At 38.7% G+C, this 17,894-nt stretch overlaps 1 protein-coding gene across 1 annotated transcript in view; it reads right to left on the bottom strand.

Moving 5' to 3' along the window:
* Positions 1-835: 835 nt before the first annotated feature.
* The window catches only part of LOC126473722 (p21-activated protein kinase-interacting protein 1-like), a 58,510-nt gene continuing 41,451 nt past the window's right edge, over positions 836-17,894 (bottom strand). Inside the window, exons 5-6 of the mRNA XM_050100969.1 lie at positions 6,220-6,577; positions 836-1,311 (exon numbers count right to left, since the gene is read on the bottom strand). Of these exons, the coding sequence (XP_049956926.1) occupies positions 910-1,311; positions 6,220-6,577 (760 nt within the window). The 3' untranslated portion in view covers positions 836-909. The remainder of the gene's footprint in view (positions 1,312-6,219; positions 6,578-17,894) is intronic.

The following is a 17,894-nucleotide window of genomic DNA, read 5'->3' on the forward strand; positions in this document are numbered from 1 at the left end:
AGTCAAGAGCAACCGGTCTGCACCAGCATCAGCTGTGATCATGACACCAAGAACAGAACACACCTCAAGACACACTGATCCCTGAGCAGCCACATACCAATGCTCATTTTGTCCCCTGCCCAGTCCTACTCTTTGTCCCTGCCATTTTGAGGTAATGATCACTGTACATGCTGCAGGCCACAGAGACAACTAAGCATTAACCAGAAAAGTATCAGCCATGCAGTGCACAGAAATCATCTGCAGCAGGATCACTGTGTCTCGTATGAATATTGTGGAGCACAGGAGCTCTAGTTAAAACTAGTTTTTCAAGGTTGTGACAAGAAGATTGCGTAGAGTTTATCTCATATGTATATAGCTGAAGTGAGTAATTTTAGTAAATTTATCAAATCATTTGGAGAAAAGGTTATGACAGTCAAAATTTCATTAACACAGGGGAACTACAAACTCAGTTATGGCATCTACACTCCAAGAACGTGACACAAAAAGGCTGGGATGCAAGAAAAAGCCAATCTGGTTTTCATGGCTCCACCTCACAATTTGTGAATGAACGTAGTACACCACCCAAAAGAAAAGGGATTGTTACAAGCATTAAACCACATTTGGTACTGCTGCTGAAAACCATCTCTCTTGTCCACTACTGCCTCCCTACAACATCCCAAGGCCACTCCTGTCCCTACTGTAGCCGCACACATCCTTCATACTGTTCTTCACAAAACCCTCTCAATTTCTTCTCTCTTTAAGGACTAAAAGAATATACCATATCTCAAGAGAGTATGATTTGTTAAGTTAATATTAACAAAGTTAATGAATATGAAATGTATCCATATTTAATAGGTACATTGTCCCATAACATTGTTTTATTAAAAAATATCATACGAGTCATTTCAACAAATAACAAAACACCACTTGTTAAATATCTTGCACTGACCACTGTCCCCCTGAACTAGTTAATTCTTTCATTTTCTTCTTAGTTCTTTCCTGCTTCACATTTTGATTTTCCATACTTTTATTTCCATTTTCAACACATTCTATGTCAGCTCCCTCACCAACACTGTTTTTCTTTTTTGATTTGCGTCTCTTTCTTTTTCTTGTTGTGCGATCAACTTCCACAATAACTTCACCAATTTCTGGAGTGTGTTTGCTGGAAGTGCTAGTGGCTATAAACTCTGGCTCTGTGTCAGAATTAGATTCCGGCTTGATGTCTACCTCTGGTTCCTTTATATTCTCAACAGATGGGTCCAGAAGTACAAGAGCGAGACAAGTTATCCTGCAGCCAGCATCTGCACAGCATTTTTCTTTCAGTTTTCCATCCTGCAATAAAATAAACAGATTTAAAAACAAAGTAGTTTCACGTGGTGTTTAATTTTATCAACTTATAATGTAAAAGGATAAACACGGTAAACATTCAGTTAAAATGTGACCGTTTGGATAATTACATTTCCACCCACTATGACCCACATTCTATAACATTATCTTGAACTTTATTCACTGAATGAAACACGTCTTCCATCTCTAGTGTCAGGTACAAAGAAAATAGAAACTTTTAAAGAGACAAAATGGGAAACAGAGGACCACTGTGTGTTAAATTTGAAATGGACAGTGTGCACTTTTTATCCTCCCACTTTACGCCTTTACAAAGTAATTAATTTCCAGTATTACTGTGTTTCCTTTGTTTCATAACCATAACCCAGATGCATAATTCTGCCTTTTGTCACAGAGGGGGAGGGGGAGGAGGAGGGGGGGGGGGGCACAATGTTGTCTGGTGCAAAAATTTAATTTAATGCCTTTTTCTTGACAAAAAATGACTGCACACTGCAGACATACAGAGACTCATTAAGTTATCTTTGCTGTTGCCATACAGGTGGCCATACAACATTTTACAGAAGACTTCATTTTTACATAACTTCTTGTTACCTACTTCTGTTACCTGCTTCTCTGGAAGAGCAGTTGAATGGAATGGATAGTGTCTTGAAAGGAGGACACAAGGTGAACATCAACAAAAGCAAAACGAGGATAATGGAATGTAGTCTAATTAAGTTGGGTGATGCTGAGGGAATTAGATTAGGAAATGAGACACTTAAAGTAGTAAAGGAGTTTTGCTATTTGTGGAGCAAAACAACTGATGATGGTCGAAGTAGAGAGGATATAAAATGTAGACTGGCAATGGCAAGGAAAGCGTTTCTGAAGAAGAGAAATTTCTTAACATCGAATATAGATCTAAGTGTCAGGAAGTGATTTCTGAAAGTATTTGTATGGAGTGTAGCCACGTATGGAACTGAAACATGGACGATGAATAGTTTGGACAAGAAGAGAATAGCAGCTTTCGAAATGTGGTGCTACACAAGAATGCCGAAGTTTAGATGGGTAGATCACATAACTAATGAGGTGGTATTGGATAGGATTGGGGAGAAGAGAAGTTTGTGGCACAACTTGACTAGAAGAAGGGATCAGTTGGTAGGACATGTTCTGAGACATCAAGGGATCACCAATTTAGTATTGGAGGGCAGTGTGGAGGGTAAAAATTGTAGAGAGAGACCAAGAGAGGAATACACTAAGCAGATTCAGAAGGATGTAGGTTGCAGTAAGTACTGGGAGATGATGAAGCTTGCACAGGATAGAGTAGCATGGAGAGCTGCATCAAACCAGTCTCAGGACTGAAGACCACAACAACAACCTACTTCTCCAGAGACAATACAATGAAATTTGTAGGCTCACTCCAAGACAAAATTACCATCATCACTAACAACATTTTACATACACTGCTGAATAAAGGTCTCATCCAATTTTTCCTGTTTCAGGATCTTCAGGGATAAACATCCATGCTGTCCCTGCACATTTTTTAATGTCATCTACATACTATTCACTAAATTGTCAACTCGTTTTTTCCTTATGTCTAGAAATCCAGCAAAGAACTTGCTTGGTCCATCAACCACCCATGAAAGTGGCTACAAATCTTTACCACTTCCAATTTATTTTCAGTCCAAACACATGTAAAGCAAAATCAGTAGTACACACTGATTGCACACTTTTTTCAGACACAGTGGGAGCTACATTTTAACTACCGTATATAGTTTACCATTTGTATTATTCCATTAATGCTTTTTATGTCCACTCAGTGGTTGTTTTCATCTGCCTTAAAATACAAAAATGCACCAACTGGTTCTACGACTTTGTTGTTACTTTGTACAATTTTCTCTTCGATACAATGGTCACACATTATTTCCATGATATCAGGCATACTTTCAAACTTGCTCTGTTAAGTTTTACATCCACTGTTGAACATAATCTGCACTAGAGGCAAAAAATATGTTGTCCTCAAAACAAAAGTGGTTTAGATACTTTCCATTAACATGGACTACTCCAAAACTTCCTCCAGGTATGACAAGGATAGTTTCAGTGATATGAAATCTCTTTACCTTAATCTATTTTCAATTTTTAATTTCTCACCACCTTAAAAAATCCAGCAGAAACTGTAGCATTCATGGATTGAATTAAGTGCTGTTAGTACAGATTTCAGTGAAACTGGCTCAAAAGCTTTCTCAGACTCTATGAACTGTAGACAAAGTAGTAATTCACATTCATTGGAACACTGTATAATTTAATTCTCGAGTTGCAACTGGCCCATTGTGCTACATCCACTTCTGAAGCCAACTTGTTTACCTACTTAACTAAAATCTAATTATTTTTGCCCATGCAACTGGTGTTAGTGTTATTGAATTTCTTGTTCATTATGGAGAGATGGCTCATGGGTTACTAGCTTTTTTCCCCCTTCCTATTGTGTGAAGTACAATAATTACAGCATTTTGAGGAATTGTCTTCCTCTATGGCAACCTTTTACAATTGTGGAAGTTAGTTTCAAATTTCTTTGCCCTCAACGCAGACTTTTCAAATGAAACAGTCTTTTTGCTTGTTACTTCCTCACACACATTTTCAGCAGGCTACTGGAAGAACATTTTGATCGTCACGCTGCGGCCTTCTCTGTTAAAAGCTGCAAAATTACTTTAGGTCGTTGCAGCTTGCTAAAATGAATTAAATATTGATCTCGTAATAAGTGGAAATGATTGTTACCTGATCCAGGCATCCAGATATGATGTGTCAAATCATTCTGGCAGATATGCTGACAATTTAATCCATAAAAGAAACTGGTACACTGCCTAATATCATGTAGAGGCCCCGTGAACATGCAGAAGTGCTGCAACACGACATGGCGTGGATTCGACTAATGTCTGAAGTAGTGCTTGAGGGAATTGACACCATGAATCATGCAGGACTGTCCATAAATCCATAAGAGTACGAGGGGGGTGGGGATCTCATCCGAACAGCACATTGCAAGGCATCCCAGATATGCTCAATAATCTTCATGTCTGGCGAGTCTGGTGGCCAGCAGAAGTGTTTGAACTCAGAAGAGTGTTCCTGGAGCCATTCTGTAGCAATTCGGTATGTGTGGGGTGCCACACTGTTCTGCTGGAATTCTCCAAGTCCATCAGAATGTACAATGGACATGAATGGATGCAGGTGATCAGACAGGATGCTTACGTACGTGTCACCTATCAGAGTCATTTCTAGACGTATCATGGATCCCACATTGCTCCAACTGCACATGCCCCACATCATTACAGAGCCTTTACCAGCTTGTACAGTCCCCTGCTGACATGCAGGGTCCATGGATTCATGAGGTTGTCTCCATAGCTGTACAGGTCCAACCCCTCATCCAACCAGGCAACATGTTTCCAGTCATCTACAATCCAATGTCAGTGCTGACGGGCTCAGGCAAGGTGTAAAACTTTGTGTCATGCAGTCATCAAGAGTACAGGAGTGGGCACTCGGCTCCGAAAGCCCATGTCCATGATGTTTCATTGAATGTTTCACACACTGACACTTGCTGGTGGCCCAGCACTGAATCTGCAGCAATTTGTGGAAGGGTTGAACTTCTGTCACGTAGAACGATTCTCTTTCATCATTGTTGGTCCCATTCCTGTAGGCTCTTTTTCCAGTTGCAGCAATTTTGGAGATTTGATGTTTTACCGGATTCCTGATATTCATGGTACACTTGTGAAATGGTCGTATGGGAAAAAGGCCCACTAATCACTGCCTCGGAGATGCTGTGTCCCATCGCTCGTGCACCAACTATAACATCATGTTCAAACTCACTTAAATCTTGATACCCTGCCAATGTAGCAGCAGTAACTGATCTAACAACTGCGCCAGACACTTGTTGTCTCATAGAGACATTGCCAACTGCAGCACTGTAGTCTGCCTGTTTACAGATTTCTGTATGCCTATACCAGCTTCTTTGAAGCTTCATGTGTAATAAAATTTCTAAGTCTCTCAGAAACTCATTGACAGATGGTATGCTTTAATTTGTCCAATCAGGTTGGCCATTCTTTTTTGCACAAAATATTTTGATGACTGACCTAACCACCAATTTCAGGTGCTGTAAAAGGTTCCTCTATTTGTACTAAGTGATTGGAATTCAATCAGCCTACATGGACAAATGGAATTGGAGGTGGGGGGGACCAGAATTGCTGTGTTCACATGTCCCACCATAATGACAACCCCAGAAATAGCAACAAAGTCATAAGAAACAGAAATATTTGTGACAAAGACGATACAAACTTCACAGCTGTGCTATTACACCCAATAATGATTAAAAATATTGATACCACCAACTAAAGCATTAACAAGCAAAAAACAGAAAAGAAAATGGTCCGAAAATTAATGTAAACCATTTCTTTTTGTTTCTTTTATTTCTCCTAGTAAAGTATTATCAAAACACAGACAATCAGAAAATGGCATAAGTTTGGTATAACGTTAACTTTTTGGCCGATACTTTGTCAGTAAAGCGGTCTGTAATTTTGATTAGTCAGAATATGATCAATATTTTTTTTCCTCAAGGAGCCTCTTAAAAAAGGGGTGTCATCTTATATTCAGGGTTGTCTTACACTCAGGTAAATACAAACAACGAAAAATCTGTGATGGAACATGTGTGTGTGAGATGTGACTGTGTGTGTGTGTGTGTGTGTGTGTGTGTGTGTGTGTGTGTGTGTTTTCTATTTTCAACAAAGGCCTTGTTGGTCGAAAGCTCATTTTGTGACAGTCTTTTTGTTGTGCCTACCTGCAACTCAGCATCTCTGCTGTATGGTGAGAAGCAACTATTCTTTCCATATACTCGTGTAAATATGGTATTTAACTACGCATAATGCATACACTATTCCCTACCTTAAATTGCCACAGCTTTATTTGACCTCCACTAGAAGCACTTGCAAGCCATGTGGAACCATCAGACAGAGTAATAGCGCCAGTTGCTTTCACCCTGTCCTCATGAGCCTTCACTTGTTTTGTGGATTCCCCACTCTTCTCGTTCAGTGAATACAGTGCTATGTTCCCTCCCTCACCAGCCAGGGAAAATATGTCTGGAGTGAGGAAACAAGCACAGCATACTCCCCACTGCAACTTTAATGAGCACTTGATACCAGCAGTTTCCACTGAGTACACATCAGCTCGTTTCCCACCAGGTAGCACAATGTAATGAGTACCATCAGGAGACCAGATTACACCTGACGACCACCGGCTTTCCCTGTCCAACAGAATAAGATTTATTTTAGTAAACACAGTGAAATAGGAATTAATTTTGTTCACAGAAAAGTAGCAGATATCCCAGTGAGTAATTATTGCCAACTAAATACACAACCAAAAATTAAAAAGCTGTGGCAATAAATAACATGCGCTATGACATTTACCTCCATAATGCCATAAAAATTTTAAAATACTGCAAGATATACAAAAGATAACACCACTCAAACAAAGTTAACTACTTGAAAATTAACATATGAATGTGTGACTGAGGCAAAAAAAATCTGAAACCATTAAACTGCTTACACAAGCAGTCAACGTATACAGTGTTCACATTGTGGATGTAGCAAAATATTGTTATTTTGCAGAATTGGAAGAGTTGCAGAGCACTGTGTGTGCCCACATTTGAATAAATTTTAAAGATATACACATTATTTTTATTTCCTGCATCATAAATTGGGCACCACTTTTAAGAATACATGAAACTTTCTTCAGTGCAGTCAAAGTACAGCTGGTTTTAAATAACGATGTCACAAATTATTACAGTAAATATAACTTAAGCAGTACGCAAATGTGGTGAGAACATAGATGAGAGAGGCAATATTATGAAAAGGATAGTTGCTACTCACTTTGTAGTGGAGATGCTGAGTTGCAGATAGCCACAACAAAAAGACTCTCACAAAATAAGCTTTCGCCCAACAAGGCCTTTGTCAAAAATAGGCAACACACACACACACACACACACAGCACGCGCGTGTGCGCACCTCACACGCACATGACCACAGTCACTGGAAGCTGAAGCTGTGTGTGCATTTTTGACAAAGGCCTTGTTGCCAAAAGCTTATTTTGTTGTGCCTCTCTGCGACTCAGCATCTCCACTACAAAGTGAGGATCAACTATCCTTTTCATAATATTGTTACATTCCATCCTGGATTTTCCATTGTTGGACACGTGATAAAAAACAGTGGTATAAACATCTCGTAAGAACTGTGTTAATTGAGTATAAGTGGAAAAATCGAGGACAGAAATAAATAACGCTATTTTGTCGAAAGACGACATGTTGAGAAACGTGGCTGTTGTACTTAAGGTTTATAATTTATATAAAAAACAGCTACCAGCCACATGTATGGTTTAAAAAGGTTTATCATCTTCAGACCATGACCGGTTTCGGATTTTCCTTTACAAATTCATCTTCAGATGGCAGATTACAAGCATAATAAATAAGTAATTCTTTTACATAAAACGTAAGTCTACTATGAAAAAGTCTGTGCACAATCACTCAATAATGTTAAGCTGATCCATTATTTCACATTTATATTAAAATCTGCAGTTGTTAGTTACTAAAAAGCTATAAGTAATACACCTAAGTAAAGCATAGGATTTAAAAGTTATTTGCTGATAGTAAACAGGGTGTTTCAAAAAGAATATATGTATTTCGAATGCATATATTTATTACACTTTACAACATTCGAATATGAAACTTTACACACATATTTATGAACCTCTCAAGTTCAGATTACATATGTTCAATATGTCCTCCACCAGCGACATGAACAATATCACATCGATACTCAGATTCCTCCCATACTCAGGCAAGCATGTCCTTCATCACTGATGCTATAGCAGTAAGGATCCAGTTTTCAACTCTTCCATGTTCTGTGGGAGTGGTGGTACATAAACACTGTCTTTAAAAAAAATCCTCAGGAAGAAGTCAGAGGGTGTCAAGTCTGGTGACCATGGAGCCCAGCTGAGACATGCTAAGTTGCCAGCTCCTTGACGAGCAATCCGACGGTTCGGTAGAGTTTCATTCAGATATTCACGTACTTGGCGACCCCAGTGAGGGGGTGCCCCATCTTGTTGAAAAATGAAGTTGTCTTCCTGCAGCCTCGGAAACAACCAGTTTTCTCACATAGCGACATACTGCTAACCGTTAACCGTATTTCCATCAAAGAAGAAGAACAGATGATTGGGATATCACACAAAACACACTGACTTTGGGCGAATCTCATATATGTTCAATGGCTGCGTGTGGCTTCTGTCGGCCCCAAATTCGAACAATGTGTTTGTTTACTTCACCTTTAACATGGAAAGTCACTTCATCATTGCGCTGTGCAAAAGTCTTATCATTGCCAAGAGCACCAAGAATCTCATTACAAAATGCCACATGTTTCTGTTTGTCATCAGGACACAGAGCTTGTAACAGCTTGACAGCTTCATAACCAACCAACATCTCAAAACATGCCAAATTGTTGTTGTAAACAGTTGTAACTCCTGACTGGCACAACAAGTTGATATTGAAGGACTACGTTGGAAAGCAGTTTGAATTCATGCAACATTTTCTTCAAGAACACAAGGGTGGCGAGGACTCTTTCCTTTACATACACATCCTGTATCTATAAACTGTCTATACCATCTGCGAATGTTCCATCCACTTAAGAGGATCAATTTGGTACTTCAACCTGAAACGTCTATGCACTGTTATCACGGAACTGCACTTCGCAAACTCGAGAACACGAAATGATTTCTGCTGCAGAGTAGCCATTTTAAACATAAGACGGTTACCAAGCAAAACAAAAGACAACTGACATCTAACGTCTATTAATATAAACTACACTATGTATTAGTTTCTCCAATAGCTGAGCTGACGCACAGCGATCAATAGTTTTGACAAAATAATACTTTTTAATATGTATATTCTTTTTTAAACACCCTGTATTTATTGCTTAAGAAACCTTCAAGTAAATGAGATTAAAGCCAAGTTATGAGAAGATTTATGACACAGTCTTACAAACTCTCATGTTTACACCGATTGTTGCTGTTAAGCATCATTTCAAAAAAATCATAAATTGACACCTACTGAGTGTAGCAAATTGGTGTCAGTGACAGTTTCGCAGTAGTAGCTTACATTTGATAGTGGAAATCTCTCTCTAAATGACAACAGGGCTAATTTTTATTTATTTTTACCTATTGCTTTCATTCAATCTTTTGTGGAGGGAATATGGATGCTGTGTGCACACACAGGAGGAGCTGACTGCAACAGTTGAAGACACTGTGGGCCACTGTCTGCCATCTGCAGTGCTGCCTCAGGGAGTAGCATGGGCCACCTCAAGTGTCAACTGGGGCATGGCATGCCAAGTGGTCTAGAGGTTCCCATATGAAAATCACTGATTTTGATGAGATTCTGTATCAACAATAACACAGGTTCCCGAAGAACATTGGTAAAGTTTCACAATCATTAATTCAACACTTCTGAAGATATAGTTATGTGTTTGACCCCATAGCACAAATATCAACAGTGCGCCTACGAGTTTTCGGCAACTTTGAGAGATAATATATCTGGTAATATTTTCTCAAAACAAAATTACACGATCTTGTACTGTGCTCTCTTCAACAAAATAAGAAAAACATTTCCTGAGTGGTTTGTATATGGATAATTTTAAGAAAAGTCCGTCAAAAACCTTGACACTTGAAAACAATGTGAAGTTCAGCTTTCTGTAACTCTGGAAATAATTGTGGGGTACACCTGAAACCTTGTACATAATAACTTTGCAATACATGGTATTAAAATACAAAATTTCATTCTGAAATGAAATATCATTCACCTAGTGCTTTTAAACAGTTTACAAATGAGGGAAAAGTTGATGATTTTTCTGAAAATGCTAAAAAAATGGCTATTTTTGGTCCACTTTTATGAAAAGGAGTCTTATGCAAACTCTTTCAAACCCATCTAAGAAGACAATATTTGGTTTTGAAATGTGATCATATAAAGAGCTAAAAAAAAAAATTTAGCAAGGACAGCATTTTAAAAATGGGATCAAATGCTGCTGATACTCAAATTAAAACCAATATCTTTTTCTAGGTTCTAAAATTGTTTAGCACTCTCTGGGAGAGGCATATCAAAAATATTGATGACTACAAATTAAGAAAATTCCGAATAACTCAAGAAACTTTTTTTTTTTTAAAAAGAGGTATCTTTTGTCATGACTTATTGTGACATATTTCAGTCTTTTTTTTCCTGCTATAATTGCAGCATCAAACTGGTTATAAACTTCACAACTTAACTGTGCATTATCAAGGCAGTGGAGATCATGGCAGTACAAATGTTGCATTACAAATGCAGCACACATTGTGTAAACAGCTGGCAGCTTTTACACCAATCTTACATTGTGTAAATTTTTTTAAAGTTCACAACAATTTTCCTGATATTTTTTGAACACATTCATTATATAGAGAATTAGTATGTATTTCTGTTGTGTAATTCTACTGATGTGCTAGTTTAATTCTGGTTTAAGCTGGAACTTACTTTTGTGTTCGCATACTTTGTGGTTAATGTGGAACATTAGTGCACATATAAAAAATTCTATACACGTCTTGGTATGGTCCATGGTGGCTTAACCATAGCTGGTTCTCTTTAAAGTAAGAAAACCAGCATACCCATCACCATAGGGGCCACACCAGATAGCTGTGCAACAGCAGTCATGGGTGAGTCTGTTTACTACAGGCTCCCAAATCTGTTAAGGGTTTCTTTACACAGGATCCCAAGCTGATGATAAATTTCTTAAGTGTCTGAGGCCAAAACTAGAAGTGGTGTATTTTAGAATCCTAAGCTTATGTTTACTTCAGGTTACTTGAGCTTTTTACAGGTTTCATTAAATTGCTGTACAATGTCACGAGGAAAATTATACTGTCAACTAGATGCTGTCATTGATGGGATTGTTTGGGAACAAATTTGATAAGACAGAAACCAAAAACTTACACTTTTCAAATGTGATTACCTCACAGTACTAGAGCCACACAAAAGGGAATACTATCGTATTTACTCGAATCTAAGCCACACTCGAATCTAAGTCACACTCGAATCTAAGCCGCACCTGAAAAATGAGACTTGAAATCAAGGAAAAAAAATTTTCCCGAATCTAAGCCGCACCTGAAATTTGAGACTGTAAATTCAAGTGGAGAGAAAAGTTTTAGGCCGCACCTCCAAATCAAAACAAAGTTGGTCCATTGTAATATGAGACACAATTTAGGTCGAATGAATGACGATACAGCTACAGTAGTTTGGTTCGAGTCGTAAGCTTAGCAGTTAAGCCTTACCAGGTAGCCACTGCTATGCGTCACGCACTCCATCTGTATTATTTACATGGGTACCCTTCCTTTTTCACGTGCTTCATCTGGTTTGAATTGATTGCTTATTTTTCTTTGATCTGATAAGTGCCGTTCTCTTTGTTATAGGTGTTTACGTCACTCTAAGTTGAAAATGCATTACTGTACTGTGTCATGCATTGTTTGTCGCATTCTGATAGTGCGTGTTTACGGCGTGTCGTCGCTCACGGCATGGCTTGCTTTTGGGCGCACTACTGCCGCTTACAATTTAAAAAAAAGAGAGAGAGGAATCGTCTCATTAGCGAAACAATGGCAAGAGACTGCTATTTGTTGTTACTTACACTGCTCCTTTCTTTCATAATGATCAACAAGAACCAAATAATAGACTGTGTATGATAGAAAATGTTCTGAACGAGAGTTCAGCGACAATTTTTCTCCGTTTGAAAATCTTTGCAGATGCCTCTTTAGTACATTACATTCTGCACAGAAATTAGAGTCATCTTAGGTTTAAAAATCTAGTCAATTGCTGTGCTTCATTTCTGAATGTATCACTATTGGGCATAAGAATAATACGAATATAAACATGACATGATATGTATATTCTTCCGCATTTGCTGTTGTCTCACTCTAGTTTCGTAGTTTATTAGGCAGACAGGATTTAAATGAGATAGCAGCAAACACGAAAGAATACATAGCAAAATGTTTATATTCATATTATTCTTATGGTGAAGAGAATACTGCATGTGATTCACAATTCATAAAACTTCCTATTAGCAACCATCTCTTCTCACAGGTAGGAATTTAGAACGTAGAATTGGCCATATTGACAAACACCTCCCAAACAGTTTTGCCAGTCGCATTTCCGTAGTACATTAAAATGCTGCTACATTCGAAGATGAACAGTATGGAATTTGTATTTACTTCGTTGGATAATGTATGAAAATGCAGTGTTCGAAACTCGGGGTGGAGGAAAAAGCTCATCTTACACCTATTTTTTTTTTAATTTATTTACTGACGCAGAGGTTTTGGCACCAGTATTTATCTTTGTGCCTGCAAATCATGCCCGTGTAGCACTACATATATTCTATGGCAGAAGTTAATTGTGGCGGCACCTACCAACATTTTTCAGAACTTCCGCTTACTTTGCACTCGATTCTAAGCCGCAGGCAGTTTTTTGGATTACAAAAACCGGAAAAAAAGTGCGGCTTAGATTCAAGTAAATACGGTATTTTGCTTAATCTACAATATTTATTGACAACCATTAAATAAGCAAAAATTACGTCAGCTGCATGCCAAATAAAGATATAGTTAGAGAAACATTAACACAACTATTAACTGTCAAAGTGCAGAGTCCTATCACTAGCAACTGAATGCACGCGGCATGAAGGTGTCTGACTTGCGTTGCCAGAGAAAGTGTAAGTGGATGAGGAAATGCTGGCAGGGGTCTGAAATGTTCATATTTGTCAGCCAGGGTGCAAGCTGTGGGTGATGGTGACACGCTTGCTTTGTACTTTGCCCAACTGTCACTGCTGCCGGATACAAATGCTGTTGTGGCAGATTGTGCAGGCGCACCATCACATATTCTTTTTATTGCATTCCTTCTTCCATTTCATTTTTGTAAAAAGAATTCTGTAAAGATGAATGCTGTAGAGGTCTCTAAAAAGACAAAAAAAAGACTACTTACTTGCAATTTTTCTGACTCAAACTCATTTCCTGGTCATCAGGACGTATAATATTATCTTCCTCAGACAGTACTAAACAACTGTAGCACATAATAAAAGATGTCACATTTAATTTGAGTACCAGCGGAAAATGACCCATTGTCAATGCATCTCCACTGTGTCATTCCTTTTTAGGACCTCATATGCTCACATTGCAAAACCAAATACAGTTTTTTAGGTGGTTTAGAACACAGATATCCTAATGAAAATAGTTTAAATGAGTTTGCAGGAGACTGTTTTTCGTAAAAGTGGACCAAAAATACCCATTTTTGACATTTTTAGAAAAATTGTCATCTTTGCCCTCAATTTGTAAATTACTGGAAACCAGCAGGAGAACGAAATTTTATATTCTTGACCTCATAATGGTAAGTTATTATGTGCAAATTTTTCAGGTTTATACTGCAGTTACTGTCAGATGTAAAAAAAGTTAAACTTCACATTTTTTCCAAGAACGTATTTTTTCAGCCAAGTTTCTTCACAAAAATTATGAACTTTGCCTTCAATCTGCATAACTATTGGAAAGTAGTAGGAGAATGAAATTTTACATTTAAGACCCTGTATTGCTAAGTTATTACATGAAAAGTTTCAGGTGTGTACCCCAATTAATTCTGAAGATATAAAAAGATAAACTTCACACTTTTTTCAAGAGTCTATTTTTTCTGCCGACTTTGCTTCAAATTATCATTATGCAAATCACTCAAGAAATCTTTTTTTTTTTATTATTTCACTTAAGTGAGCATGAAAAGTTGTATCAGATGGCAAAGTTTTGTTTCTTTCAAGAAAATACTACTGGAGACATTATGCCTCAAAATAGCAGAAAACTCATGGATGCACTGTTGATAGCTGTGCCATGGGGTTAAACAAATGACTATACCTCTGGAAGTATTAAAACTGATGACAGCAAAACTTAACCAATGTTCATTAGGAACATTTGTGAATGTTCACATAAAATTTCAGTGAAATCCATGACGAGTATGTGGGAACTTTTTCCGGAGTTAGACCACTTGGCACTGAATAGCCCAACTGTTCCACAGATGGGTTCTGCTGCTGAGACACCTTTCAGCATATCTGACAGAGAGAAACCACGCTCACTGCTGGGCTAATGTCAGATTGCAACCTGTTCAGGTCACTTGAGACGGAGAGTGAGTGTGGCGACTGGCCATCTACTCTCTTTCATTCACCTACGATTGGACAATAGTGGATGCTGCCTCAACATGGTCCCTAGTTAACAGGAGTTTCAATGTTATGGGAGCCCTTACGCAATTAATGTCCAGGGCTGGAAAGAAGTTTAACGTGCACTCGGTACGTCTGCTGGGGTGACCACATCCAAGACATGAAGGAAAGTCTGCCTGTGGCTGTCAAGGATGCAAAGTCCGTCACCTGCAAGTTGTGGCTCATGTCAGCACCAATGGTGCCTGTCAGTTGGGTTCTGAGGCTATCCTCAATTTGTGTGGATGGCTGGCAGAAGCAGTAGAAACTGCTGGTCATGCTCTCAGGGTGCAAGCACATCTTACAATTCAGTATCATACCCACAACTGATCAGCATTCTTTGATTTGGGACCAAGTGGACAGTCTCAGAAAGAGGCCAGACAATTTTAAGATGGCATTGGCTGCAGATTTATGGACTGCATTATGGGATGTAGAATTGTAGTATTCCCCTTGGTAGGTAAGAGTTTCACGATCCCTAAGAAGTATCTACTTGTGCATCGGAATGCTTATGAACTGCAAGTGGCTTTTTTACGGCTGTGTAATAGTTTGAAGGCCTCTGATGATTGCTCACCGGTCAACACACAGTGAGCAAAATCAAACTGCGTTGATAAAGACACTTCAAACGTCTAGATTTTAACAGTAAACTGCTAACATATTTGTAACAAAATCTCTGAATGTGTCACTTTCCAGGAAAGCTGTCGCACTGTAGACGTGAATGTCTACTGAGGGTCAAAATTGAGACTGATTGCGAAGTTATTTGCCACTAAGGTGAAGTCAAGTTAATCACTGGACTTTTTACCAGCCACATGGACCTGCCATACAAGTCGTGAAATAATTCAGAGAAATTCTATGCTCAGTAATACAGCAAGTCCCAATCATCCAGTATTAATGGGAGTTGACTTTAACCTACTGAACATAGACTGGGATGTCTATGATTTTTCTGCAGGTGATACACACAATCTTGCTAAGTACGTAGTTCCAAACACATTAGCTGAGAACTGTTGTAATGGCATGAGCCAACACAAGAGCTCATTGTTGTAAGTACACTGCTTGCCGCAACCCAATTATGCCATGTCACCCGACTATGAGCTGCAGCTGGACTTTTTGGTCAATGATCAACAAAGTTATCATACCCTGGCACACTTTGGAGGTGCTACGGCACTTGTCATATGTGACACCTGCAGCAACCACTCGACAACAAACACTGAAAGGCTATTAACCTTGTGAAATTTCTTATCTTATTGTAGGGTCAAGTCACAGTAGAAAATAGTGCCCTGAATCATGTTAAGATTTATGTGGCGAACGATAGCAACTGGAGTAAAGATTTACAACTGAGCAAAATGTGTTGCCTTAATCACACAAGAAATGTTCCACATGTTTACCAATAATGGCATCTCTCCAAACTTGTCCTCAATATATTCTATGAATAACAGGAGTTCAGTTGTTAAGAAGGTATTCTCATCCATCCTGGTAAAAACAAGGTATTCAGGTAATACTGTCCCACATTTTGACACCACTTTTCCTCCTCTCATAACATAGCCAAGAGCAGGAATGCCATACGATTTTAATTATCAGCTTCATAATTATGAAGCAGTGTGAAAAGTATTGACTCTGAATTTTTTATTCTGTTCTCAATATCAGCTGAGGTATTTCAGGTCATGCATATTACTCTACTGACTTTCTCACTTCACTAAGGCAAGTTGCAAACCTCTGCTGCTAGAAGGGTCCAAACTGTAATGTGTAATGTGGTGGTATGTAACGTAACTTATGTCGGGGCATGAGAAAGAGCATTTTGTAATTGAGTTTCCAACTGGAGAAAGAGCACCTTCAACTGAAGTCCATAGAAGAATGAAAGCTAAGCACAGTGATAACTGTATCAACATCAGTAATATGCAATACTGTGTTGTTCATGCTTGTAATGAAGGAAATGGTGGTGCTAATCTCAACATGTATGGCAGAGCTTGGAGTGGATAACCATGTACAGCAACCGACAAGACTCCTCAGAATCGATCTAATGAACTCATCAGAAAAACGTTGGGTAACACAGGCATAGCACTCAGGTAAGTGTTGCATATCATCAGAGAGTGTACAAGGCATGACTACAAAACTGTGGTACTGAAAGCCATTTACATGCTGGATGCCTCAAATGCTTACTCCTGAGATGAAACAGAGGAGATTGGACATCTGTCAACAATTTCTTTTGTGATTTGAGCTTGAGAGGATGTGTTCCGTAACAACAATGTGACATGTGATGAAAGCTGGGTTCACCATTTTGACCCGAAAAACAAGAGTGCATCAATGGAGTTTCACCACAGCAGATCAGTGATGCCAAAAAAGTTCAAGACCACGTCATCAGCTGGCAAAGTCATGCTCATATTCTTCTGGGACGTTCAAGGTGTGGTGCATTTACAGCTAATGCCTAAAGGCACCAACATAAACTCTGCAAGGTACTGGAAGACCCTCATCAAACTGAAAGCACCCATTCGAAGGGTTCAATCACACATCCACACATGGAGCACCGCTTTACTTCAGCATAACAATGCCAGATAACATACAAGCACTATGACATCCAGGACAATCCGACACCTTGGGTTCACTGTCATCCATATTGTCCCAACTTTGTCCCATTCAATTTTCAAAAAAATGGCTCTGAGCACTATGGGACTTAACTTCTAAGGTCATCAGTCCCCTAGAACTTAGAACTACTTAAACCTAACTAACCTAAGGACATCACAAACATCCATGCCTGAGGCAGGATTCAAACCTGCGGCCGTAGTGGTCGCGCGGTTCCAGACTGTAGCGCCTAGAATCGCCCGGCCACCCTGGCCGGCTCCAATTTTCATTTGTCTCCAAAACTTAAAATACACCTTCAAGGACTTCACTTTGAGAGTGATGAAGCAATGCAGTCAGAGGTGAGGTTGTGGCTTTGTCAACAAAGTCATACATTTTGCAGTGACAGTATCAACAAACTGGTCTCTCATTGGAAGAAATAAGTTCTAAAAATTAATTAAAAACAGTTTTGACTGCAATAAAATATTTATTTGCATTAGTTACCAGTTTCGGTCATTATGTGACTATTTTCATACCATTTGCGCCATGATGGTAGGTGGTGACAGTAAATAGAACAGGTGTTGAGAGTCCACAAACGTCAATTGCTCAGCTGATTTAAATCCACTTTTAAAGTATTTTAGGCAGACCGCTTTGTTCTCCACAAGAAATGTTCTCAAAAATTACAGAATTTTTTCATTGCCATGATGACTATGTTGGGAAATAAATATGTACACATGA

The sequence above is a fragment of the Schistocerca serialis genome, chromosome 4, assembly GCF_023864345.2.
Source record: "Schistocerca serialis cubense isolate TAMUIC-IGC-003099 chromosome 4, iqSchSeri2.2, whole genome shotgun sequence".
Classification (NCBI taxonomy): Eukaryota; Metazoa; Arthropoda; class Insecta; order Orthoptera; family Acrididae; genus Schistocerca; species Schistocerca serialis.